Source organism: Colletes gigas, unplaced genomic scaffold (genome assembly GCF_013123115.1).
Source record: "Colletes gigas isolate AHSC1104 unplaced genomic scaffold, ASM1312311v1 Colletes_gigas_Sc00007, whole genome shotgun sequence".
Taxonomy (NCBI): Eukaryota; Metazoa; Arthropoda; class Insecta; order Hymenoptera; family Colletidae; genus Colletes; species Colletes gigas.
Window position 1 is genome coordinate 8,009,276 of NW_025106636.1, and position 26,544 is coordinate 8,035,819.

A 26,544-nucleotide genomic window follows, 5' to 3' on the forward strand; every position below is an offset into this window, starting at 1 on the left:
TAATACTTGGTTTTTAGGTAGAGCATTCAGTAATTATGTTTTTTTTTTTTATTCCAGCGTACAACATATGGGGAGACGTTCCTCCGCGAAAATGTCGACCACCGAAGATAGGCGATATTCCAAAGTGAGTACACTTCGAACCCTCCAACGAGAAATACTTCGTACGGATACGCAGATCTGTCGAACGGTGCCAATGAGGGAACGTGTGCTAGGTCCGATCAGAATGTTTAGACACACCCAGTATTCGCACGCACGCGGTATTAGCAGCATCCTCCGAAAAGTCTAACGGGCGGTAAATTTCGCTTCGATTAACCCCGACCTTCGACGCTATCGTCGCTCGAGCCACCGCGAGAAAAAAAGGGGTAGGAGGCAAGAACCACAACCTAATCTGCCATAATGCACCCCGACATGCAAATAGATATTTTTAACCTTGTCTCGAAGGCGATCGATAGCCGCGAAGGCGGCGCGGAGCTCGTTTAAATAATTGCTCCTCCCCGACGTCAGACACAGAACGCTTCGTGTTCTTTCGTGCTGGTCGTATTAAGGATACGACTGCTTTTTCCTTTCTTCCGTCGATTCTTCATCTATCGAGCAGGGCACGAAGGTCCCCTACCACCGGTGGATTGATTATTCCATCGCTCGTTGCTCTTTTCTGGCGATGGAATCAAGTTCTTCACGATACTCATTGACAAGAGCTCTGAGTTGGCATCAAATTTTTGAAAATTTCTTCTATGAAGAGTCGGATGCCAAAGCGAGAGTGATGAACTCTCCAGTCGTCCCTTAAATATTGTCTCTAGTACCTTGTCAAGTTTGCTACTTAACCTCTGTACGTGGCGCGGGAAATTTATCGAATCTCCGTGCAATTTATCCTGGTCTCCGACTCCTAAACGTCTCCCATTTAAAGTTTCGAAGTATTCTTAATCATAACCGGGACGCATAATCGGATTGAAGAACAAAATTTCACGGGAAATGTTCAGTCTCTCGATCCTTTTCCGGCGCGTATTAAATTTTGTTGATAAACCCTCGTGTTTAAAACCGAGAGAAAGAAATACCGAATTATTCGGTGGACTTGCATCGCAGCGGTGGTCGCGGATAATCCGAAATCAATAATTGAACGCCTCAAGGTACGGATCGCTCGGGCGCGGAATACCGAAATGATTTATAAATCTGTCCGGCTTCAACGTGACGCGGAACGAGTACCGAATTACGAGAACAAAAAGAACGAAGCGCGGGCTTCGATTATTGTTTGGTCGACGCGATGCATCATGGGAAGACGGCGTTGAATTTTCTGTCTTCCCCGAAACTCGTGGTCCCCGTGTGATCTACGAGGCTTGTGCACACGATGGGAATTTCGTCTGGGTTCCGTCGCGTGAGTTATTGTTCACCCGATGATTAATGTTGTTCGAGCTTATGTATAATACGAGGCGGTCTAGCTTACGCGAGTAAATGTGTGTCCGGAGGTTGGCAAATGCTGGCACTCGACCAAGCCGACTCTTAAAACTGAGACCGCGGATGCTGTGGCTAATGGAACGCTAAACCGTAAACGTATTTCGGTGGTTTGATACGCTGTGGATCTCTCCAAATCCGTGTTACCAGTATATTAATAACATGGTTATTGTTTTTGGGTCGATAGGCGTGGTTAAACTCGGACCATTTCCATTTGCCAGTATACTTCAGATCCTCGTCTGATCTTGTTGAGATCTTGATCGGCATTTCTGATAAGTTATTTCAATGTTGATGCCTGTATCGCAAGCAATAACTCGTTGTCCAGAAATAAGAGGACCCATCGGTGCCTCGGTAGCTCGAAAAGGATACTTGAATGGACGAGCATCGTCGGCGAAAAGCCCGCTTTTGACGCGCTCCATCGAACCGGAAGCTCCGTGGGCCAATGCAAGCTCAACGAAGCAGAGACTGACGACCCGACGTACACGCGGTTAACCTCGATGCATTTCGTCCTCCTTTCTATTTGTCCTCCCTCGCCGTTTCGTGATTAAAACCATCGGCCGGTTAACTTCTATGTTCCTGTACAGCGCGACGCCAACGTGATGCTATCTCCGTCGAGGTTGCGCACGGACGGACGGGTAAAGAAGGGAATCCTTGAGGCAGAAATGGAATACACGGTCGCGCACGGTCGGGTAATAAAATCGAACGAGAAAACGCCGTCGGACGAAAAAACACGAGCATTTATCGAGTAATTCTCGATAGTTCGTGTCGTTAACTAATTCCCACTGGCACGGAAAAGCACACCAATATTTTTGTGTTAGCATCGACAAATTTTGAGACCATATTCCATTTTGAACAGGACCTTTAAAGTTTAGAGTTTTATTACACGCCATGAATCCACAGAGTTAAATGTCAAGTGATGGCTAACAACCTGAAGTGACATGGCTACAGGTTTCTGATGGCACTATTCAGTGGAGACATGGCAGTCGCTCCAGAAACCTAGAATTGCAACTTTGTATCTCAGAGTAATTCATTACAAATGTAATATTTTTTAATTTGCGAGAATTCCAAATTCATCCCCCAGTAGAAGTGAGTTGGAACACGTTTCAAGGTTCACCGATTCCATAAGCATGGTTGGGACTCACCCGCGTGTCTGAAAGCGGTTAGGTTTCTGAGTCAGATCCTCTGACCCATATATGGATCATGGGCTCTCGCGTTAAGCGTGCTATAATAGTACACGCTTATAGAGGTCAGCATGGAAACATACAGAATTTTCCATTTATTTGTTTGGATGCCCATAAAGGAAGAAACTACGGAATAACGCGACGAAACGGGTCGCGACTGGCGACCCTGGTTTGACCATGCGTCTGAAAGAGGTCAGCCATCTTGTTAGCTGCATTCTCTTGAAGAATGAACCAGGGCGGTTGTAGCTGCAGATGAGAACGTTTGAAGTGTACATTCTCGTTTCCTCTGTCGCTTGAAAAAGTGACCTACAGAAGGCACCTCAAAGAAGTAGGATGCACACATCGTGAATTATAATGTCGGTGCTTTCGTCGCGTGTTACCAGTTGCATTCCTCTAGCAAGGAAATACAAGTTCCTACGAGACAAAGTAATTCGCTTTCTTTCGTGGAAGAAATTTAATTGTTAGCGTCCGTTTAATGCAGATTTTTATTTTAGGGTCCTCTTGGTTCGTAGGCGTGGGTGAAGAAATTCGATCGACGTTATCAGCGAATGATTATGAAAGAAATTTGCATACCTTTCACGCTTCGAGCCAGTTCGTTTGATGGGAATAATGCAAATGGTCCGCATAATTCAGTAAAATATACGAGGCTACGGTGTTTCTAAGTCACGTTAGATCGAGATACACGTCAAGATCGTTGGGAATTTTGCAAATTTGCATCTCGCGTGACACTCATGCAAATTTCGTCTCAATTACCTTTCGCGTTCCTACGGCCACATGAGCGAGAGGCATAGTTAATCGTTACTTAACCGTGTCCCGCGTCTCACGGTTATCTAAAACGGTTGAAAAATGTTTCGCTCGAGCGCCACTTTTTCTTTTCGAATTAAGAGGGAATTGGTCGCGTGCCCCATTCGCAGGTTACACATGGTTGTTTATTACGTACGATCGTATCCGTCACGGCAGCTCGGAACGCATCGAACTAACCGAGGAAATCGCCTTTCTGTCTGGAATTTTTTTTCTTATATTAACAAGGACGTTGTAGTTACGATCAGTCCCATCTCATTTGCGATTTGCTGTTTTTTAATTGCAGAATTGTGTAGGAATGAATTCCCTTGGTCGCAAGGCTTGAACAAATCTTCCACGGTTAGTTACGCCTGACAAAATGTTTCTTCTAATTACCTGTCTCTTTTCTCGTTTAACAATGGGATAGTCGTAGAAATGAGACGGATGTTCGAACGCTTGAACGAAGCGTGAGCAAATTGCAGGTTCGCATAGTGGAGTGTAAATCACTCGCAGTTCTTTCCATTACGTAAATTGAGTGGCGCGACTATAAGAATTTTGAATCACGCGAAACGTCGAGATGTTTTAATAATACAAAAGAAGGGAGATATTAAAAATATTTAATATGGAGTCTGTTAGCGAGGCAGTGTTCTAGCTATCGTGAAGGAACAGGACATGTATATTTAAATACGTGATCGCAAATCGCGTACTCTCTATGAAAATCTTAGCTGAAAGGAGGACGGAACTAACCATCCCCTGGAGTTGAATAGCTGGTTCTCGAGAAGGGCGAGATGTAGCGTCCAGGATTCTCCAGCTAGCGCATTATAATTAAGAGCCTTTCATCGAGAGCACGCAGACGTTAGTTAGGAAACACCCAGAGTCTTGGCTCGAGCATGAAAATAAAGTAGGATTCAGCTATCAGGCATACATAGAACCAGCAACTAGTTATTCAAAGTTATTTTTTATTATCAGTTAGTGGACTTTCGTTACTAGTTGAACAGAATCAACTAGGTGGTCAAAGTTAGGGTCATATTACTGTGTCTTTACGAAAAGATGGCTAGTGGGGCAGCTTAGGGGTCCATAGAAGTACTCTACTTGCTCCGTCTGACTCCATTTATGGCGCTCCCCTGGTTCTCACCTCCCAACGTTATAAGAGGTGAAATTATTATTAGTACCTTCTACTTGTTTCGTGTAAACACTCATACAGTGAGGTTCAAAATAGCTAGGGTTAAAGAGGGATGAACTATTTAATCCTAGTTGGACTATCAGATGAGTATTCCCTAGTTGCAGATAACGAATCTTCCAGTTGGATCTGTAGTAATTGAGATTCTATGAATTCTGTGGGTCAGACGTGAGAGTGTTTGTTAGCAGGAAGAATGGTGGATGGAAAATTTCGACTTGAATAAAGAATTGTGGACTGGGAGCTCAAAGGTAATCGGTGATATTCGATTATCTGTCGAGGAGTCAGGTTCTCTGAGGCGTTCGAGCCACTGACACATGGGAATCCGAAGCCTTCTCGGTATAAGCAATTCTTCGTCCAATCCATCGACGATCAATTCGCCAGATTGACGTGCAGCGGTTCAGCTGAGACCCGTTCGTAGGATTTACAGGGGCTTTATTTTTGAAAAAGCTTCGTTTCACGTTAATGGATTCGTAATACGATTCCGATTTTTCCGAACGAGTAAAACTCGATACTTCGAATCGTAGATTATCGCGATTTTCTGCCCTGTAATTTTAGTTTGTTATCGCATCGAATATTGCACGTGTACGAAATTCTGCGGTGAAATTGTACGGACGCAAATTACGTATTCCCATGTTTGTTAATGTATCGGCCAATAAAGGCAAACGGGAATAATGAAAGCTACCGAATTACTATATTATAGATCAATATTACGTACCAACAACAAAACTGAATCAAAATTTTGAAATTTAAATTTCAGTAGACTTTAGACCCGTCAGAGGACACAATGAGCAGTATGGTTCGGCAATACGTCAAAAATTGAAACAGCATAAGCTCTTTGAATTAATTGTTCCGACTGATATCGAATTTATATGCCCACAAAGCTTCCGTCAATCTCGCCGTCTCTCTCCGCGCTGATGGCTGATTATAATTAGTCCGCCGACGCTCCCGGCTTTATTAATGGCGTAAATTTTACGAACCGGTTCGATAGATACGTCGAGAATCGTACAGTTCGCGGTCAGACTGAATACGATATATATTAATCTCGATAATGATCAGTTGATAATTTGTTTCTATGTGTGCTTGGCCAGAGTGGCTGCAGGAAATTAAATTTATATTCAACTGGTGATTGCCGAACGCGATATGTATCAAATCATATATCATTAGCGCAACGTAGACTGCCATGTTCAAGTTTTTGCGAGCGTGCTGTTTACCTCGACGCCATTAACATATCGCGTTTCAAATTAATTTCTATAATCGTTCGTCCGACGTTCGTTTCTAAGTTTATCGTAATGCTAGACCAGAATTTGGGTACGATGGAAAAGTAGTCCGATACCATGCGTTTATGTTCTCTACACATGAACATTGCCGGCTTAACGATGGAAATTTCTGTTTCGCGAGGGAACGCACCGCTGCCGAAGAATGAAATATTGCTGGAATAATAGAACGTTCGAACGGTGGTGCAGTTGGATAATGGCGGTTCCCCAGCACACACGAAACGATCCAAAGTCACGTTAAAGTTTGAAACATTCGCTGACACAGGTGTAGCAGCATCGCGGTATACATTCCGCGTAGCACTTCGGTGTGGCTTCACAGTTAAAAGCATGTCAAGTGCTTTATCGCGTGGAAACATTTAGCCCAGTGAAAAATTAATTAAGTTAAAGTCATTGAAATTGCTGAGCGTGACGGGTTTACCTCACTGATGTGGCAGTCAGTTTATGTAACGTAATTGGGTCATTAAGAATCGAACTGATTCTATTTTGCTCCTACTTGATTTGAGTGTGATGTAAACTTCCGTTCCCATAGGAAATCTTACGAGAAATTCATTTTAGAATCTATTAATGTTCCCAGCCTGTCAAGTTTTTACATACGTGTACCAAGTTCAGACTTCAATCGAATCTGATGAAAAAAGGAATTAAAGCTAAATTAAACACTCAAATCCCAATTCTTTCCCCATTCGCTGTTACTGTATAATGGTGGGTTTAACTTTCCGCTGGTCACTTTCTCTTATCAAAGACGACTGATATTGGTTTTGTCCGTCGTTTGAAATTTAGCTAAAGTTCCCAGCGAATTTCAAATTGAACCATGTACAGTAACACCATCGTGGAGTTTGCACAGGTTATTCATAGCATCCACCTACAACAGTTAACTTTGTCGCTAGTTACTTTCTCCTGGATGGGTGTGCTGACAACATAGTCGGTCTACCAAGTGTAAATTTGCCTAACCCCTTGTATATTGTAAACTCAATTACGGTCATTAACACCGTAATAACACCTTGTTTATCCGTACGTCGCGATCAGCAACACTAGCTTGCGTTCGATTCAATCAGGCAGGTACTGTTTTGAGGCTTTTGGGTATGAGACATTACATTCGAAGCAAGTGGTCCGTGGATCTAACAGACGCTGCAAAGGTCAGCGTGATTCGATAGGATATTCGATGCCACTATTATGCCCCTGTACTTCACTGATCGCGCGATTGATGGACCCCTCAAAACAATACTATGGCACTCTATGGAACAGGAATGAAGTTCTGCACGGTCGAATAGGTTTACAGATAGATCTCAGCGCGCATAGTGGCTCGTAGCCAACAGGGTCAAAGTTGTAAATTCCTTCGCTCCCACAATCCTTTGTTTTTTCTACGACAATTGTCACCAATTTATGGCTCACCGGTGTAGTTAATTTTCTTGACGCGTCGGAAATTTCGTGTCTCCTGTCCCGCGATCTAGCTGCACCATGCAATTATATGAAAGTAAACCCCTAAATTCTGCTCAGGGAATTTACGATTCCGCCACGTTTCGATGCTAAAAGCCACGGGACTTTTACGATCGCGTTTATTAGTTTACGGTGAAACCGCTGACCGCATCGATGGAATAATTCGTTTCGGTTTGATCGGTCGTTTTGTCGTGATACTAACAATACCTGGAACAACACAGTTTCGTGAAATTAATTTGACACAGTTCGTTTCAGTTTGTTTGCAATCGATCAGTTCCGAGAGAAATTCACAATACTGTTTGGTGTATATTTAATATATCCAATCATGTGTCTTAGAATCTTGTGTATATTTATGTTTACATCGTTCGAATCGAGGAACGTGGATCTGCGTAAATTCGATAAAAATTGTTGAGGCGCGAATACATTTTATTCAAACTAAGAATTTTGTTTCATTTGTAGAGATTCGTCGAAATCCGTGAAGCCCACGATGTATTCTATCTATATAAAAGTATCGGGGAAACTTTCGAACGCGCTAACAGTCCTAATTGGAGCCCGAGTTTCATTTTCCTATCGTTGGAGAACCATGACATACTCCGAATTGTTCCTGAGTTCTGCCCCTTGGAAAAGGATTTCGCATTTTGTGCGCGTGGGGAAGGGCTTCCATACGTTTCTAACTTGGAGAAAATCAGCTCGCAAATCCCTGAACCCCATTTTCGATGCAGATGTGCCTGAATCTGACGTTCGAGGAGCTTGTGACTCGGGACACGGAATTCGTAGTATTGAAAAGTAGCAGTGAAACCTGATAGAATACGTCCTCTTGCGGTAATATTTCAAAAAATCGCTCCGGTCTCGCGCAACATTATTATAAATTTAAATTTCGAAAGAAGAATCGAAGCTTAATTTGAAATTTCTATAGTGGTAGAGACAGACATTCGCTAAAGATTAGCGTGGAGCGTGTTGTTAATAGACACGAGACGATCAATTGATCGAATTTCTCCCAATTGAAATATGAGAGCGACGTTTTAAGTGGTAATGTTGAGTTGGATTCTATATAGTTTGTTAAAGTCGATCGAACTCTGGAATGACGTTGGAGTGGACGCCGCGAGTTCACGGTATCAAGTACTTCATCAAATAATATGCTTCCCCCTGCAAGTATTACTCGATTCCAGTCAAGTGACACGTAAACATAGTACTGATTTAGTTTCACAGGCACAGACTTTAAAGTCCAGACTGTACGTCAAATTTCCCGAGTCGCCTTACGTGCCATTATTTGGATAATGACATTTGAATAGTCCTAGCATACATTGATTATGACCTTCCCGTTAAATACCATTAAAATCTAATCAGAAATTTAGATTGCTTTGTTAGGTCTACACTGGACAGATTCATGACGTTAACAACCGCAAAAACAGGAATATTGCTAATACGAGTCGGTAATTAATTCAGCAGAGTGTACAAAAACACGAGCGGAATAACATTTCTTTGAACAGATCAGCTTCTTATTAGACACTTAATTTTCAATAGTCTGGTTTAACAAATACCACTTAGGAAACGTTCAATGCTTCCATAAATTTCCACTGCTTCGCGTCTAACGACCTGACGCATGTAAGCTTTCGAAACTACCTCGATTCGGAGAGCAATGCGTAGACTGGGTTGGCACTGCTCGAGTAATTTACGTGGACTCAAATGCTACGACATACGTTGAAATATTACTGTACTCGTGTATTCTTATTCTAATACTCGAGAGTACTTAAATAGTATTGGAATCGTCAGAAGTGTTCAACAAGTAGTCCCAGCCGTAGTTCAGATTTCTGTTGTCTGATCGATCGAGGGGATCCCGAGAGATCGAGTACCAACTCGATAGAGATTGCGACCTAGCTTCTGTAACGGCGGTGAAAGATCGTCGACGCTGTATCATCCGCTCTTCACTTTCCGTTGTTACGTAATCTGTCTGTAGGAGGTTCGATCAGGGGCTATGGTAGGCGATGCAGGACGCGGACGGCAATGATCGAAAACTGGCGGTGGTGGGAAGAGCCACGCGGTCGCTATGAACTCCGCGTCACGTAGTCGACAGAAGAACACCACGAGTCTGCCTCTTGCGCGGCTGCTGGCCGGAAGCACCTGCGCGCCTCCGAGGATCTAGTGACACGCGGTTTCGAAACCTCGAGACGCCTCGACTGTTTGACCTGGAATTTATGAATACTGAACGTGGACGTCCGATCGTTGATCTTCCTTCGACCGATAGCGAAGCATTACCAATCAGGAAATTACTGTCACTTGCAATTGGCAAACCCTAAACTTAATCTTCGATCGTGATAGAGTTGGAAACTAAGAACAATGATCCTGGAGATGTGATCGTAGATTCGCCTTCTTCGACCGACCGAAACTACCATCACTTGGAATTGGTGAGTCCTGAGATTAGAACTCTAGTCTTCTACTGTGATAAAGTGGGTACTTGGAACTTGGAAAGTAGTTGATCTGTATTCTCCAGGTGGTTATGATCCTACCGATTATCAGTTGGAGTCGATGTAGCGATAGGTATTTTCCTATTCTTGCGGTGTGAAGTCGAATGATAATTGATCTATATTCTTCAATTGACGGTGAAGAATCGTTAACATCTAACAGAGCTACTGTCACTTGGAGTTAGCGAATACTGAAATCGGGTAAGTGATCGCTGTTCTTCAATTGTGAGTTCAAAAGTTAATAGTTCTGACTTTGGAACCTGAGAATGCTGAACTTGGACTAGTGATCTTTGATCTAAATTCATCTATCGCTTTGCTATATACGAGTGATCACTGACCCCCCCTCATTCGTTTGTGATAAAGTTACTAGTTTTGAGTTGGAAGCTAACGGTGATCCCTATTCTTCAGCCGGTAGTAATATTACTGTCGCTTGGAATTGGGGACTGAAGTTAGATGAGTGATCTATATTCCCCAGTTGTGCTAATGTTAACTCTCTTGAGTTGGAACAGGTGAACCCTCAACCTCGACATCGCTGATCTATATTTCTCGAGTGATTCTACTATTGTCGCTTGCAACTTGTGAATACTGAAGTTAGACGAATGAACTGCATTCTACAGTTGTGGTAATATTGAATCTTTTGGCTTGGGAACGGTGATCCCTCAACCTGGTCAAGTGATCGTTGATCTAAATTCATCGGTTGACAGTGGCGTTCAGCTTTCACTTGGCGTTGGTAAATACTGAATTTGGACGAGTCATCTGTATTCTTCAGTATATATCTATGTTATACACTTTATACTTGGAATTCTTGAACATGGGATAGGTGATAGTAATGCTAACTATCACATAGACTTAATCCTTTATTCTCCTACTATAATGACGTTGGACAAGCAATCGTTTTGAGTTGTATTTTTGGCTGATAGTTGATCAGTTTTCTGATATTCATGGCAGGGGATTCACTGTGAAGGTTGTCGAGTGGATTGATCTTCTATTGTTAAGCTAGAGCATTCAGCACGAATTATCGATAGGCTTTGAAACTTGGAAACTGAGATGCTAAGGACTTGGAAACTTGAAGACATTAAACCGAATACGAGATTTCTCTCTTCTATGTAGCCATTGTAGTGTTTGTAGAGCGAGAATTGATCGTGGACTAGTGATTATTGTTGTGTACTCTAGTGTGAAAATCTCTTGATGCCAGTTTCTTGTTGAAGATTCGTGGAAATTGCCCTTTGTGAGTATTTCTTTATAATTACGTGGAATATTTTGATAGAGAATTGAATCTACACCATTTTTCTCATGATCCACTTTTTTTTGACAACTTTCATGTCAGTTATTTTGTGACATAAATAGTATTTAAATAACAGAATCATACCAGGATTATGAACTATATAATATTAAATGCTTTTATCATTATTTACATATGAATTGTATCTTCAAATGTATGACAGGATTTAAAATGAGTTTCGTGTAATAAAATGGATTGCATAATATTTTCTCAACAGTAAATTTTCGATTTTCTGATATATTTATATCGTAATATATTATATGAATAATAATTTAAGAGCTGGATAAATGTTGTTCGATGAATATTCACAGATTATTCTTACCGGTATTATTGCTTGTATACATAGCTAACGATTAATCGTGCGTCAGTAACGATTTGGTGAATTTTTTGTTTGCTTCTACCAGCAGAGTATAATCCTTCTTAAAACATTTTATTAGGAAGAAATTCTTAATTGTTTTTAATTCATGATTCAAACTAGATATCTTTATATCTTCGAATAGTTTCACACTAAAATGGATAATAAATGATTTGTGAAGTTCGCTTTAAAAATAATGGCTCGCGATTACGTCAGAGTATTTTCGAAATTTTCGACAGGTTCCCCGCGTTCCGTGCGCGATATTTGCAGCCCGAGCGTAAATTTATTTGCCAACGGGCACGAATCGAACGCGGAATAATATGCGGGAATGTCAAAGTCTGTTAAACGCATGAAACCGGTACGAATTTCCATCGAATTCGTTTCCTATTTTGGTTAGCTGTGTTCGGAGATCGTTCGAAGCCCGCGAAATTATTCCGTTAAATACTTAATGGTTGGTAATTTTCGTCGACTAAATAAACCAGGTGCACGTCACTGAAGTGATATCGTAATGTTAACAGTTCGTTTCGTTTTCGCAGCTGTGTTTAACGCGTCATGTGCACACACACGCACCTACTTGGCTGGTATTCTGAACGTAACGGCGTAAATTTATTCAGGCCAGAGAATAAAGACGAAAGATTCAATCTCCGAGTTTTGTAATCCAAAAAGATTTTCATCGGTGTCGAATGAAAGTCGTGCTCGAACTCTTATATGGTTAGAATTCAGGCTGGTAGAATATTTTTAGTGTTTATGTATAGTTGAGTATTCGAATAGCATTCGAGTGGTATTCATGTGTCACGCTATACTGAAATCGAAATGTCACTACTGCTTGTGAATTTGTTCAATTTTATTTCATATCGAGGATATCTGGAATCGAGTGACTTTTTTTACCTTTTTATTTAATATTAGGAGGTATCGCTGTATCTCGGAATCAATTTTCTGGAGTAACTCGATCGTTTCATTTTATGAAAGACTATACTTCATCGCGCCTCCGCAGAAAGTGGAATCGATAATTAGATTTCGACATCCCTCGAGCACGAAGAATCTCGACTTTCTGTTCGTTCGTGTCATCCTCTGTTTTATTTACGAAACTTTATTAAAATAGTGCTTCGTTGCTAGTGTAGCGTGTCTTTTGTAATTGCGTTATTTATGTGGACAGACGACTGTCAGTTTTCTTTCTGGACGAGACTCGAACGTGACGAAGCGTTTTTTTGCTGCCCGGTAGATTTATTTCAGAAACATTCGTAAAAATAGACGCATCCGCGCTCGTAGAAACTATGACCTTAGTGATAGCTCGAATTACGTTTTCACGTCGTCATTTATTGAGAACAATAACGGAGTTACCTACGTTTGAAAACGTTTGCATAAAAAATTCATTGACAGGAATTCTGATTTATACACTATTTTTTCTTTATTCCACTGTGCAATGGTGACAGAATGGAAGTAATTTATTTTGCAGTATATAATACTTGACATCGATGGACTTTAAATGTACTGGTGTCAACTATAAATCACAGATTAAGATACTGGATCATACTTCCAGCAAATATAATACGGAATTTCGATTACGAAGCTATATGTATGAGTTGTTTGTTGAGCCTCCTATCAACAGTCTTATTTTCGTAAACGTTGGGATCCGAATTTTAAAAAAATGGTTGTTACGAGGCTTGACCTTTCATATCGCGATAGCATCTGTGTAATACACACTAATGCATCGATGACCCACATTCGTCCGAATGGTTAAACAAAACCACGAAGCACGTAAATATTTCGTGGTGATATTCATTATCTCGCGATTACAGTTTCGCGTTCCGCATTAATTAAACTTCAAAACTAGGAGCTATCGTGCCTGTGGACGTAGCTAATTCGTATTAACTTATTCCTATATATAATACATGTATCTACTGTCGATTTACCTGCAAAGATATTTTCTGTTTTTCCTTAATCATCATTGTCATTATTTTATGTACAACAATACCGAGACGCTTATTTCAATTTTATTTTTCGTTTATTTCACTCCAACTTCTCTGGAATAATTCCTACGATGCTTTCTTTGATTTCAAATGCCTTCATCTTGAAAATTACTTCCTTCGTGGAGATTTACTGAATTATTAATTTACAGCAAAGCAGTTACTTCGAATGAATAAATGTAACAGAGGAAGGTATTGAGGTCGTTTCAGAAAATTGTGTCTGTATCTTAGTTTGCAAAAATTTGTTTTAATTTTAATACACTTGGCATTGAAATCTATATCATAAAAAAACATGGGTGGCTAATGGTATTAGAGGAAAACTAGGTGATTTTCTTCCGAATGTCCCTCTCACCTCTACATTTGCGCGAGACTCCAGCGGAGCAGAATTCCATACGCAATTTATCAAATTGGTAAACGTTGAGTGCCGATATCAGTTTAATCGTAGCATCGACGGAACGTTATTAAATCTGTCCAGCGTCGGGAACGATGCCGCGTGGAAAGACAAACGGTCCAATACGTAATCAATACATGTCGTTTTGCCGGTGCAGGTTACCGCATTCCGTAATACATTATAGCCCGATAAATCGGGGACGTAATAAACGCGGCGATTGATCGATTAGCGGCAAATGAATCGCGCAAAATTCTATTAGACTTGGATCTTTACGACGCGAATAAAACACCTTCCCGGTTGACGATCGATATCCTTTGTCTGCAGCGTTAAAAGATCCCATGAATAATCGGTTCCTCGATTTTTTGCCCTGCTTTTAATCTCCCAGCTTCTCTGGTAAATATTTTATCGCGCAGCTTGGGATTCGTTCGTTCTAGTCGTTGGTTGTGGATACGGTAAGATTTACACGAAGTACTTCGAGATATTACAAAGTTTTGAGTTCTGAAAAACCCCCACTGGGCTGGGGGCATCAAAGGTCGAGGGATATTAATACTCTCGGTATGCATTGCATTCTCTACCTCTCGAAAATAATCTCTGACGCTTACGAATCGATCGATCTTTCGGTTAAACGACAAGTGGTTGTTCACAAAAATTTTCTGGGTGAACCTTGCGAGCATTGTTTTCACTTAGTTCTCAATTAGACTCATTGAGAAATTGTGTTTCTTGACTCGGTACAAGAAATTGGTGGTCCGCGAGTTAACCACGACCCGATTGATTAATGGGACCAATTAAGCCGCGTATCATCGCGAATCGGATCGATAAATCGTAAACAAGGTTCTAGGAAAAGAGAAAACGCCTCGCTGTTCGTGTTTTCCTCCACTTTATTTTCGCCTCTGGCTCTAACGCGGCGAGATCAATTAACGAACCTAATTAACGCCGATGTCCGTGGGTTCGTTTCGATATCGATGTCGTCGTTGGGTTTTCCTATCCGACGCTGTACGAAGATCATTTAGGAAACTAGTCTGGAGAAAACGATATTGTTGCGAATTTATTGGGAAATTCTATCGTCTGTTCTTAATAGCGTACCCACGGCTGCGGTGAAGATTCATCAGGTTCGAATATAACCATTACATAATTATATTAAACACAGGATCGTCTATAAAAGAGCTCAGATAACTCGTGTTTTAAAATAACAAATATTGCACAAGGTTTCATAAGGAGTAATCAATTCTGTCGAGGAAGATAATACGGTTACACGTGTCCGCGGTGTTCAATAAATCTTCCGGAATTGCGTGAAGCGGTTCAATTAGAAAGAGGGCAAAGTTCGCGAAAGGCAAAATTTAAACTCGAAACTAATTAAGGAAACAGTATGCACGAACTGGTAAACGTCAGAATCGCTTAAGTATTAATTCTTCTGTAAGCGAATTTCGTGAGTTTGTAAATTTGTTGAATTCATCGCGATTCAAAGGGATATTTGGGGATCGATCTTTAGAGTATTTGTATTAATATTTGCCTAGAGAATGTCTGCAATTTCTCGTGGATGCGCAAGTTAGAAATATCTTATATTTATTCTATTCCCAGCGATGCGAATATAGAAGTTCCTAATTCTAGGAGTTCGAGTGAGGACATATAATCGTGAACAAAACGGATGTGGGTTTCGAGTGTTTCCTATACGTCGGGTGTAAATCTCGGTCTCAAGTTGAGGGAACGATAAGCGTGTTACGAGTTCGCCTTCATCCGTGCGGTCACTTGTGCCGCGACGTCGATAAGCATTCGCAGAAACGAAAGCCCAAAATGAATACTGAAGAGCATCCAAGTCGTAAACAAGAATTGTCTGCCACTTTGCTATTTTCGAGATTAACGAGTTCGCCGTGACCGTAGTAGTTTCGAAACTTTCCATCTTCAATGAATTACGAATTCAATAATGATTAGGGCCGCCACAGGTACTGCACGGAGCTGAAACGACGATTAGCTTGCTCCATCCTATTCTCATCTTTGGCGTTTCGCTATCACAACATTACAAAGATGAATGGAAATAGTGAAGTCCATTCATGATAGTAAAAATCGCGTGGATAATATTAATTCCTCGTTAATTTTGCGTTATGATCGCAGAAATATTTTTCATCGTATTGTTTGTATAACCTCTACTCGATGTTTATTTTGATGTTGTTTCATATTTGATTCGAGTCAGCCGTAATGTAGCGTACCACGATTAATTGCGTTAAGACAACGAGTGAAACGTGATGATGTGCGAGTTTATTACGCGGGGCCATTAAACGTCGATATTGGTGGTATTAATATTTTTTTATTGCTATCTTCGCGAGCTAAAGTGTCCATTACCGTCGTACACGGCGGCGAATTTTACATCCAATACCTGTCCTCGGTCAAACGCTTTTTGGCGTTATTACGTCATTGGCGACCTTGATGCGATGTAGACAGATTAATATCAGTGCCATTACTAGAAATAATGAGGGAGAGATAACGACGGCGTAACGCAAATGACAATGTTAACGATGTGGACTGAAATAGCTACTGCGATAATGAAGTTGCAAATGTTAATTGAGTATTACTATTTAATTTGTTTGTTAATATCGTTTCTCATTCTTTAAGCTTGCAGATGGTTCGACTGACGTCACTATTGAGAAAAGCTTCCAATAGAACTCTCTTAGTCTTTCTTTCTTTCCAATAGAAAATTATTTTATCCTCTAACCATAAGCACTAAATTAAAATTCCATTTTAGCCAATTCTGTCCACAAAAAAAAACAGAAAAGCGAGATTAACTTTTTCAATATTCCTATTACAACGATTGCATGACACGCACGGTTATATCGCAGAATTCTTTGCATTGTTCTGACATCCAAGCAGCTATTTCGCAGATAATAAAAGACCTTTCGTGTGGATCGTATTGGGTCAGACATTAGTCAGCCTTCGTAAGAAAGAACTATTCCACTTTGTTCACATTCCACTTACTCGTAAAACCTTATTCTCCTTAATGGGGTGGACATTTTTCCCAGTGGATAATCCTCTTCAAGAATTTATTCCAAGCAAACGGTACAGTCTATCCTTTCGAGATTTGTATCATTTATTTAACACACTTTTATGATACAGAAAATATTTTTTTTAGAGGCAAATAATGTGTTGGTGATCCAGTAAGTAAGTACTCCGCGTCTGCGCGTAATCTATCCCCTCCACTTACGTCCCACGTTTAGGGTCTCAGTCCCTGTTGCTTAGGAACCATCCTTCGAAGCATCGATTTGTTGAGCAGATACTTCGACCCGAAAATAAAACGTCCACCCTTTTATCGTCCTTTTTTCCCCCTTTGAATATTTTGCGGTAAAGCATCACACAATTGGCACATCCTTGTCTGGATGTTATACTCCGAGAATAGCCCACGTTAGAGTCGTCTCTGTGAACGATTCAGAATACGTCGAAAGGAAATTGCGTTCGCTGGAAAATGGCGTAATACGGATTGAAGAGGAGAGAAGCAGAGGAACGTTGGACGGTCAAATTGAGCAAATACTTTTTGATGTTACACATCGTCGAATGTGCGGATATCGATCGTGACCACGCTTACAAACGATGTAATTTACATACATCCGTTGACATTTCTGGGCGGTATCATGAACGCGAGAATGGGAAAAGGAAATATTGTCACATGCTTCGGAGCATCTCGAATAACCTTACGATTTCATTCACGAACCAGCAAACGTCGCCTCTGACTAGAGACATTAACTTATTTTATAAATTTTTACCGGTTTACCTTCTCAAGTAACGTAAGTTTAGTGACTATTATTTTAAAAGTTTATTCACTGACGTAACGTAGGGACGTCAGAATTTTTTGCGAATCCAGTCCTCGTATAATTTATTCTCTCCTCACAAACCGCCTGCAGACTTTTCATCGCTGTCTTCACCACCCACGTTCACAGCAGCTAATTAACCCTTTGCGGCCGTTGGGCATCGTACTCCGACAAGCCTACATCATTGTTTTTGTCAGATGTATGAATTTGGCAAGAGAAACTGAATTCTGAAATAACGAACGAAAGATGAATAGTATTTGGTTCGTTATTAATTGAAGAAAAATTACAATGATACTGTATGTCGCGTAAAAAACTTATCTGCGTAGACCGAGATTTAATGGCTCGATACGCCAACTTTTCGAGAGAATTCCTTGTTGCTCTATATGGTGTCCATCGAGCATGAAAGGTTAGACGATGACATTTGCAGGCAGTGATCAAGGTCCTGACAAATGTTCTTTTCTGTCTGAATCGCGCGGTATTTACGCGATCCCACGCGCGAAATGATATCACCGATGCCTTGTTTGCTTCGATTATCTGCACGTACGCAATGGAATCGGAGGCCAAACTGTAACGTCAAACAGTACAGTTAACGTTAATGCTAATTGCCGGTCGTTGCGTGTTATCGCAATCCTTGTGCTGTCAGTCGCAAAACGAAAAAACGTGTTATTATGAACATTAAAATCGAATACTCGAGCGTGAAAAATTCCATTCTGACGCGTATCAAATTTATCACCGGGGATAAAGCTCTGTTTAGGGATATTGGATCTGTTTAAAGTAGCCACAGGAAGATGTCAGTAAAATGAAATCAGAAGGACGTTTCGTCCACGTTATTAGTTCCAAATAAAACTTTTCCGATACTCTTGACGCAACGACGCCGTCGGTGGTTCGATTTAAGCGTCCATTTTATTAACCCTGAAGATCCTCTTCGTAGAATCGGTATATATGGCGTTCATTTCGAATGGTTCGAAGTTGTGGGTCCTTGGAGCTATCGTATTTCGTGTTGGATTCGCGGCGAGAACGGAACGCGTTTCACCCGCGTACATGCGTCTCGTCGTGAAATTTCCTGAGGGCCTCGTAAATTACTACCGGAGCGATCCAATTTCCGAAAGGGCGTTGCGAGCCATCTCAGGGTCGTCCGTGTTTCGTGTCTAGTCTTTCAGCGCGTATCGTTAATGCTATTAACACGTGGGTGGTGACGAATTTGATCAAGAAGTTTGCCGCGACTTACACACTGCTATTCAGAACATTGTTATAGCGGAATTATGCATTAAGTAGAGGAGATAAATGTTCATACCAACGGCCTGTCGTTGCGTTAAGGGATGTTCTCCGACACTCTTGCTTGCTCAAACCTTCCTTAATTACTGTTCGTTATTCGAATAAAAATAAGTTCCAGTCAGAATTTATTTGGCAGAGAAGTAGCTCGTTCGAAATGGACTGAAATGTTATTCTAGTCGCGCCTTCGGGCAATTTGTCGATTAGCTAATGGCTCGACATTTTTTGCACCCTGTCGCGCAACGACTATGTCCTGCTTACGCGAGACTTCTCGTTCCATCGGTTCCCGCGCTCTCGGTTCGCTGATTCTTCGTACGTTGCGTTGCAAAAACCGTGAAACGACGCACGTTCTGCATAGGATGATGTGTATTGATGATTCTCGCTTGCAGCAGAGGCGGAATAAATTGACCATTCAAGGACACTGATGGGCTACCCCCGCCACACGGGTATAATCTTACCGATAAAAGCTGTAGTGTATCATCGGTTGGCCCTTTTCAGTCTCTGTATATTAGAATCTTAATGACCGGTGGTAGAGATTTCGTGACGACTTGGCGAAGAACATTGAAAATTGTTTCGAGGTACGCAATCGTTTCACGGAACTCTGCAGATGCAACGAAAGTAGTAACGACCGCCGCAGTCATTATCGCGAATCCGTAGTTTTCATCCGCGCGACGGGAAAGATAAGAGTCCGATTTGACTCTGGAATAATGCTTGCGACGCGGATCAATTGTTCCGTTCGAACTAGGCCAACGAATACAAGCGACGGAACAATCCTCGTACGGAGAGACGGGCGGATAGCTGTGTCGTTTGTCGTGCGTATCTTGGCAAATTAAACCGCTGTTCCAAAGTCTCGCTATAATTAGTCCGCGGAGTTACTTACGCGACGGGAATCGAAATTCCGGCTCGTCCCCATGAGATTCTTCGAAAATTCCTTCAGGAAGTTTCATGCTTGACTGCTGTGCTCGGCTTAACTTCTGTAAGCTTGTTTTACCGTCGAGGAACAAAGTTTCAGCTTCGTTACGGGCAAGGAGTGCTCGCGAACAGACTCTACGAGACGTTTCTTGGAATTAAATGTTGAGCGTAGCGACTGAATCAAACGCGTCCCAAGTAGTTACAAAACATGACAGCGTTTAACTCTCTCGATATAGTGTCATCGGAATTATTCTGGACTTAGGTCTGTGTCCTTATCGTTTTATGGGCACAGGCTTCAGCTGTCCGATCCAGAATGCCACAATCCCTTTCACTTGGTTTTCAATGCACCGATGAGCCATTAAATTCGAGGCCATCATGCTTATTCAGAAATGACTATAATTAATCGAAGAAGTAACTTATGATGTCGATCGATGATATGTCTGTCGTTTAATAAATGTTCGACTGCTCGGGGATTAATTTCATTGAATGATTGTTTAAATTTAAACGAATTTAAGCGACTCGTATCACTTATTAAAACGGTCCCATTGAATGCGTCAAATAAACGAGCTATTTTCGAATGTATTAATTCAGTAGGTGAAAAAATATTTCTCTCCCTCAATTTGCTTTTTCGAGCTTTATGCCGCGCGTTTATATCTCCGAGGGTTAGACGGTGAGCATCATTTAAATTTCATATTTTCGTCATTCTAACTGGCGCGATCTCAATTGCAAATCACTGGGCTCTTCTAAGAGGCGTATACTCGCGGCTCGCTTTGTCGAGGATTTAATGAGCTCCACGCTCCCCGGAGGCTGAAACTTCCGTTCGAAATGCTCGCGAAACTTGTATGCTCGGTCTCGCGAACGCATCCTAGATAGTAAATACCATTGATATCGTCTGGAATTCAATGATCTCCGCTGACTTTCTGCAATTTTTCCACAATTTATGCGTCTCCGATTGCTAGTTTCACGGATCGTCGCTCGATCGATGTTCTCCGCCTTTTTTTTAAACTTAGGAGGCAGAAACGGCATTAGTCGATACATGCAAGTACCCTCAAATTAGGAATGAAACACGCGTTCGGTTAAATTAAATAAATAATAGATAAACGATATTAATCCCCGGACTGGTCGCGGTATTTTGCGTCGTGGAATCTTTTGCACGAATGTTTTCAAAGCGAACATTTAACAGGAATAACACGTTTGTGAACGTTAGAGGGAATATATTGAGTCACGGTTCTCCCAGCGCGCTTCGCCGGTGAATCGAATTTTCCTAAATCGAACTGCGGAGTTTTTTTCAACGAAACGAGAAATTTTCGTTTGCAGACCAGACAACGGAACACGATCTGCGTTTGACGTTCAATCGACGCTTCGTGCTCGGCCTGTCGTCACGTTTCCGCGTCGCTGCTTGTCACGAGTATCATCGATACGTCCCCAAAATTGCTTTGTTTTCGTGTCCATCGCCTATTCCCTGTCCGAGATTTCGTTCTTTGTTAATTAATTTGGTTAACATTTTTTTTCAAAGTTCTTTCTAAATCACGGTTCCATTACTATTTGAAGTATTTAAAAATTAACCACAATTTTACTTTCAATAACTAAGGAATTTCATAAATATTCATTCGCCATTTATTTGAAGTCTGAATCTTGTTTTCTTCGAGTGTTCCCGGAAGTCGAGGTAAAATTGATGTCCTTTGTTCGATCATCGCTGCACTTTTCGCGGCAGTCCCTTGCTAGATAAATCGTCTCAAAGCGTTTCGTTTTCAGGCACAGCGCGGTCGACGAAGAATCGCCAGGGTCCATCTCCAAGTCACTGACTGTTCCTCCCACGGACTCGATAGATTCCACGTTGGACGTATCGCTGGACTCCTCGAGGAACATCGTTTTTCCATTAGACTCTAGCTCTTCTTCGAAGCACTTTTCCTCGATTCAGAACTTGGAGCCTAGAAATGTGACTACGTCTACAGAGACCAGATTTCAGTATCATCGAGGAACACCACCTCTAACGCTGAGTTTGGGAAGCGAAGTGCAAGACTTTTGGTCTGTGAGACAAGAACCGACGCTTTCCAGACGGGGAGACTTCGAGAGAAAGTCACCGTGTATTCGTAGTTCGGAAGGATTCGTTGATTCGGATAGCAAGGTGACTATTAACTTGCCGTTGGAGGAGTCGACGCTTAAGGCGAAAGATAGCGAGGACTCGTTCAGAATCCCATCCAGTCCCGAGGAAGTTTCTGACAGTGAGATCGTCGAGGTTCGAAAAGACAGTGCTCTGTTTCTCGAAGAAGCGGAGGGACTACCGACCCTGCGCGAGATTCTGAGGTCCAGGGGGCCCAGGATCGTCAGACCAAGAAGGGAGAGCAGCGGCTACGCGAGCAATTTAGGCACTTTCGACGAGGATCGACGGAGTTCCTCGTCCACGGACGTTCTACAAGACTTGTCGTCGTTCTTGAAGGACAGGCGGCGATCTTCTACCGGACTCAAACGCCTGAATTCCAGAGTGATCCTCGGCAGGGCCGAGGAAAGTCTAACAGAGGAGGTAGTCGATATTGAGACAAACAGGATGCCTACCACGGAAATGCACAGAAAGGTGTCCAGCACGGGACTGGACATGCCTAACATCGACGAGGTGAAGGAACTGCTGAGGGACGAGGTAGCCTCCAGACAAATGAGCATGGACAATCTGTGTGATCTCGTGCAACATACCAGCGTTGGTGAGTCGAATTTATCTGTAGTATTAGGGATTCTGAGAACGGGGTCCCTGCCATAAAGTATGGAACCCGAAACTACGTTTGATAGTTTTGGTAGAACGTTCAAGTCTAACCCACTTAGTTACTGTAGGATAATGTAGAGTTGGAGGATTGTCGGTTAGTTCAATGTGTAGAGTTTCACTCTGCACGTTCGACCATTGTACCAAAGTAAACAATAGAACTTTTGGTACATGTTGCATAGTTGCGCTACAATGTAGCCAGAATCCGTGATACAGTAATCGTAGTAGAATTAGTGACGAGTTCGAGAGGCTACTCCCTATTAATACACGTTACGTATCACTGTAAAAAGTGACGATTAAGTTAATCGTTTTATTTTCTACAGAAGAGTTGTCTGCAACGAGACTTCGAGATCCGTCCACAGTCATAATCGACACCTCGTTTCCCAGCGAATCGCTCGATCGCCTCTCCACTTCCCCAACGTCCAGGAACGCGTTAAACCGGATAGTTCGCGAACGTACCGTTCGAAATGTCAGCAATGTTCTCGAGGAACTTGACCAAGCTAGCGATCGATCAAGCTTGAAGATCAGCATCGAGAGATCGGAGTCTACCGTCGATGAGATTAGAATCGTTGAGGAATCTGTTGACAGATTGTCGATGGAATCGTGCAAGGAGGAAGAGACCAGTGAACCCGCGGACGATGCTCAGTTGAGGGTCCTTCCGCGATCGATCAAAGTGTACCAGCTGCTGTCGACCCAGTCCGAAGACAGAACCGATGGAGAACTGCATCTATCGGACAGACGGATCTCTTTGCAGATATCCAAACAAGACGATTTAGTCCAGACTGTGATATCACCTGCTGAATCGAACGACGACTTGTCGGTTCACGATGGAGGTAGCACTTTGACGCTGAACAGCAGCGTTTGTAGCGACATGGGCACCCGGAACCTGGCATTCGTCGATGACGTTAGGAAGGTACAAACTCCTAGCGACGTGGGATCGAGTCCGAGGTTTCTAGGGGATGCTTCGAACGTCAATGTTAGACCCATTTATCCGTATTGTCCGTACTCCCCGTATGGTAGTCCTCAGGGATCGCCCAGGAACAGGAGGAGACCCCTCAGGGAGAGTCGAAGGGTCTCCATTGACAATAGACAGGGTGCTCTGCAGCTAAACCAGTACAAACTCCTGGATAATATCGGGCAAGTGAGTTAGAGTTCCATTTTTTTTTTTTCACATAAATTACAATTAGTCTTGTTTATTTCGTTCGTTGGGGTAGCGCGTGACCCGAGCTATCTGTCGGAGTAATTTTCGTGTCACTGTTCCTGCCTATTAAGAAGTAATTAAGAGCAAGGCAATTAAAGCTGATTGTCGGCAATCGCGTTATGTCACTCTCAGTAACGCGATATCGTTCATCAAGGACTAAAGTACACGACTCGCGGATCCTTTCGATCAGTTCAAGTGCTTGCTCAATTTCGTATTTTGTAATCAGCCTTACTGTTGAAACCTGACCTTTATATCAACATGAACAGTAATGATTTTTTCCATTATTAATTTTTTCCCGTAACGAAGGATTCTTCAGCTTGAGGTTCTGAAATAAATTAAATGTAAGTTTAATTTTCCATGAATCTGTTGAATTTCTCACAGAAATCCACTGTTTACGAGTAATGATAAAGCCGGCTTCAATGCTCGTTCGTCCAACGATCTGTGTTAATATTTAATTAAACAGTGGGCGTATTTAAAGCTGTATATCACAGAAACGCACGTAAACTTTTCATGATGCATTGGTTCGTAGAAACTCATTAAATTTCCTCATTAATCTCGTTATTTTCGTTATTTTAAATTCTTTTATAACCGTGAATCGTCCCGAAGAACCTTCCTCCTCGTGTAAAGTTGCAGAATTTCTGCTAGAAAATTATTAAAAAGGACCTTACTATACATAACCCGGAATTCTGTCCTCTTGGAATTCCCTGTTCTCTCTGCTTCGTGAAAATTAGCAGAAAAGTAGAAATGTTCGGGCAAAGCAAAGTTTGGGAAAGTTTCTACACGTCTCGCGGGAGGAAGGGGAGTTGAATTCCTCCAACCGTTTCAATCGTAAGGGGTAAAAGGGAGACTTTTTCAAGCGAGAAACGTCGTTCCGTGAATTTAAGTTGTGCAATGTAGACGATTCAATTTATCCCTGATCGCGCCCTTTCAAACTGTGCTCGAAGTTGAAATTAAATCGTCGTTGCTGGCCAGCGCGAGCCAATTGAACGCGAAATTAATTTCGATCGATGGACTTCATTTTTAACGTCCTTATGTGCTGGCAATTATATCTTTCCATCGTCCTCGAACGAACAGAAATCACAAACACATAGGTTTCCTAACGTCGTGTGGTGTTGTCGCTAAATTCTATTAGACTCCATTGTTTTCTTTGTTGAAGGGCTCTTTCGGTATAGTGAAGTTAGTTTACAACGAGGAGGACGAGACCCATTACGCGATGAAAATCCTGAGTAAGAGGAAACTGATGAAAAAGGCAGGAATCTTTGGTAGAATGGCACCGGGTAGAAAGGGAGCCGCGAACCCTTTGGCGAAGGTCTACAGAGAGATCGCTCTGTTGAAGAAGTTGGATCACCCTAACGTCGTTAAGCTGGTAGAGGTTCTCGATGACCCGGACGAGGATAATCTTTACCTTGTTTTTGAACTGGTTCAGAAAGGCGAAATCCTTCAGATACCGACAGATAGACCTTTGGACGAGGAAACTGCCAGGAAGAATTTCCGTGACGTTGTGATGGGCGTCGAGTACCGTAAGCATCAAAGAGAGTCTTACGAAACTCTGTATTGCACGATCATTTTGAGTTTGTGACTTGACGAGTTTCTGTATTTTCTGAAATTTGATTTTCCAGTACATTACCAGAGGATAGTGCATCGAGACATAAAGCCAAGTAATCTACTGGTGGATAGCGACGGACGTATCAAGATAGCTGATTTGGGGGTTAGCGCGGAATTGAGGGCATCCGGAGAATTATTATCCGGACCAGCCGGAACTCCAGCCTTCGCGGCACCCGAAACAACCACACCTGGTGCCCATTATTCCGGAACTGTGAGTATCTTCGCGGTATAAAGCTCTCGCTTAATTGATTTTCAATTTCGCCCGTATTTATCGCCGATGAATAGCTACGACTTTCGAATACGTGAGTCGTTAATCATGAAAGTGGTTTATCTAGTTTCGTAAAAGCGATGTTGCTCCAGGAAATGTATAAAAAGTACATATATTAAAATATGTGTACTCGTGGAAGGGGTTGCAGAAATTAGAATATTGCAGTTTTGATACTTCTGCGTCCCAGAATGAATCAAGTTCGATCATAGTTGACGGTGACACCTTGGAGCTCTTCATGAACGTTCATAAGGTTCACTTATTGCACAGTTAACCCCTATTACGTCGATGGTTTATCGATTTTCAATTTCGTAGTAAGTGGTTCCCTTCTGTTGTGACGTTCATCGGCGGTCACGCTTGCCCTTGACTTTGTATGATAAGGTTTGTGTCAATAGCATGATTCGTGATAGTGATTTACCCAAAGTACAGCGATCCCTTTGAGGGGCGGTTCGTTTTTATTTTCCACTTTGTTACCTAAATCTTCTTTTTCATCCAACATTTACTTCCCAATTAAGCGAAGGATCTATGTAGTAATTGATTAAATAATTTCGTGCAGTTTTTCGAGTACCTCTTCCGGTATATCGATTCCTCTGTTTTTGGGAAAGACTGTTTCGTAATGACTTTGCGTCGATGGCTTCACGGTCGATCCGACGGCGAAATAGTACGACAAATTGACTTTCTATTGCTAAGTTTGGGGGCACGTTTAATGTCCTCGCGCACGTACAAACGGTACAGCGCGAAAACTTATGAAACGAGTTGCACGCTTCGGGAGGTGACATCGATTTCTTCACGGTATCGTGAAATATGCAGGTGAACTTGGAAGTACGGAAAGTTGCCGCTCGCGGAATTGGGTTAAACCTTGGTTATCTGACTCGTTAACATGTATTAACCGCGAGAAAAGTTTGTCTCTCGATGGATTCATAATTTATCAACAAAATTTTCTTCCATGAGATAGGACGAAGGTGGGCAGAGCGCGGGATAAGTCGTA

The 26,544-nt window shown here is 42.0% G+C and overlaps 1 protein-coding gene across 1 annotated transcript in view; it reads left to right on the forward strand.

Annotated features, from left to right (window-relative positions):
- The window catches only part of LOC122396300 (serine/threonine-protein kinase mph1), a 38,351-nt gene that overhangs the window by 9,199 nt on the left and 2,608 nt on the right, over positions 1–26,544 (forward strand). Inside the window, exons 2-6 of the mRNA XM_043394570.1 lie at positions 58–124; positions 21,486–22,429; positions 22,809–23,626; positions 24,843–25,206; positions 25,306–25,502. Of these exons, the coding sequence (XP_043250505.1) occupies positions 58–124; positions 21,486–22,429; positions 22,809–23,626; positions 24,843–25,206; positions 25,306–25,502 (2,390 nt within the window). The remainder of the gene's footprint in view (positions 1–57; positions 125–21,485; positions 22,430–22,808; positions 23,627–24,842; positions 25,207–25,305; positions 25,503–26,544) is intronic.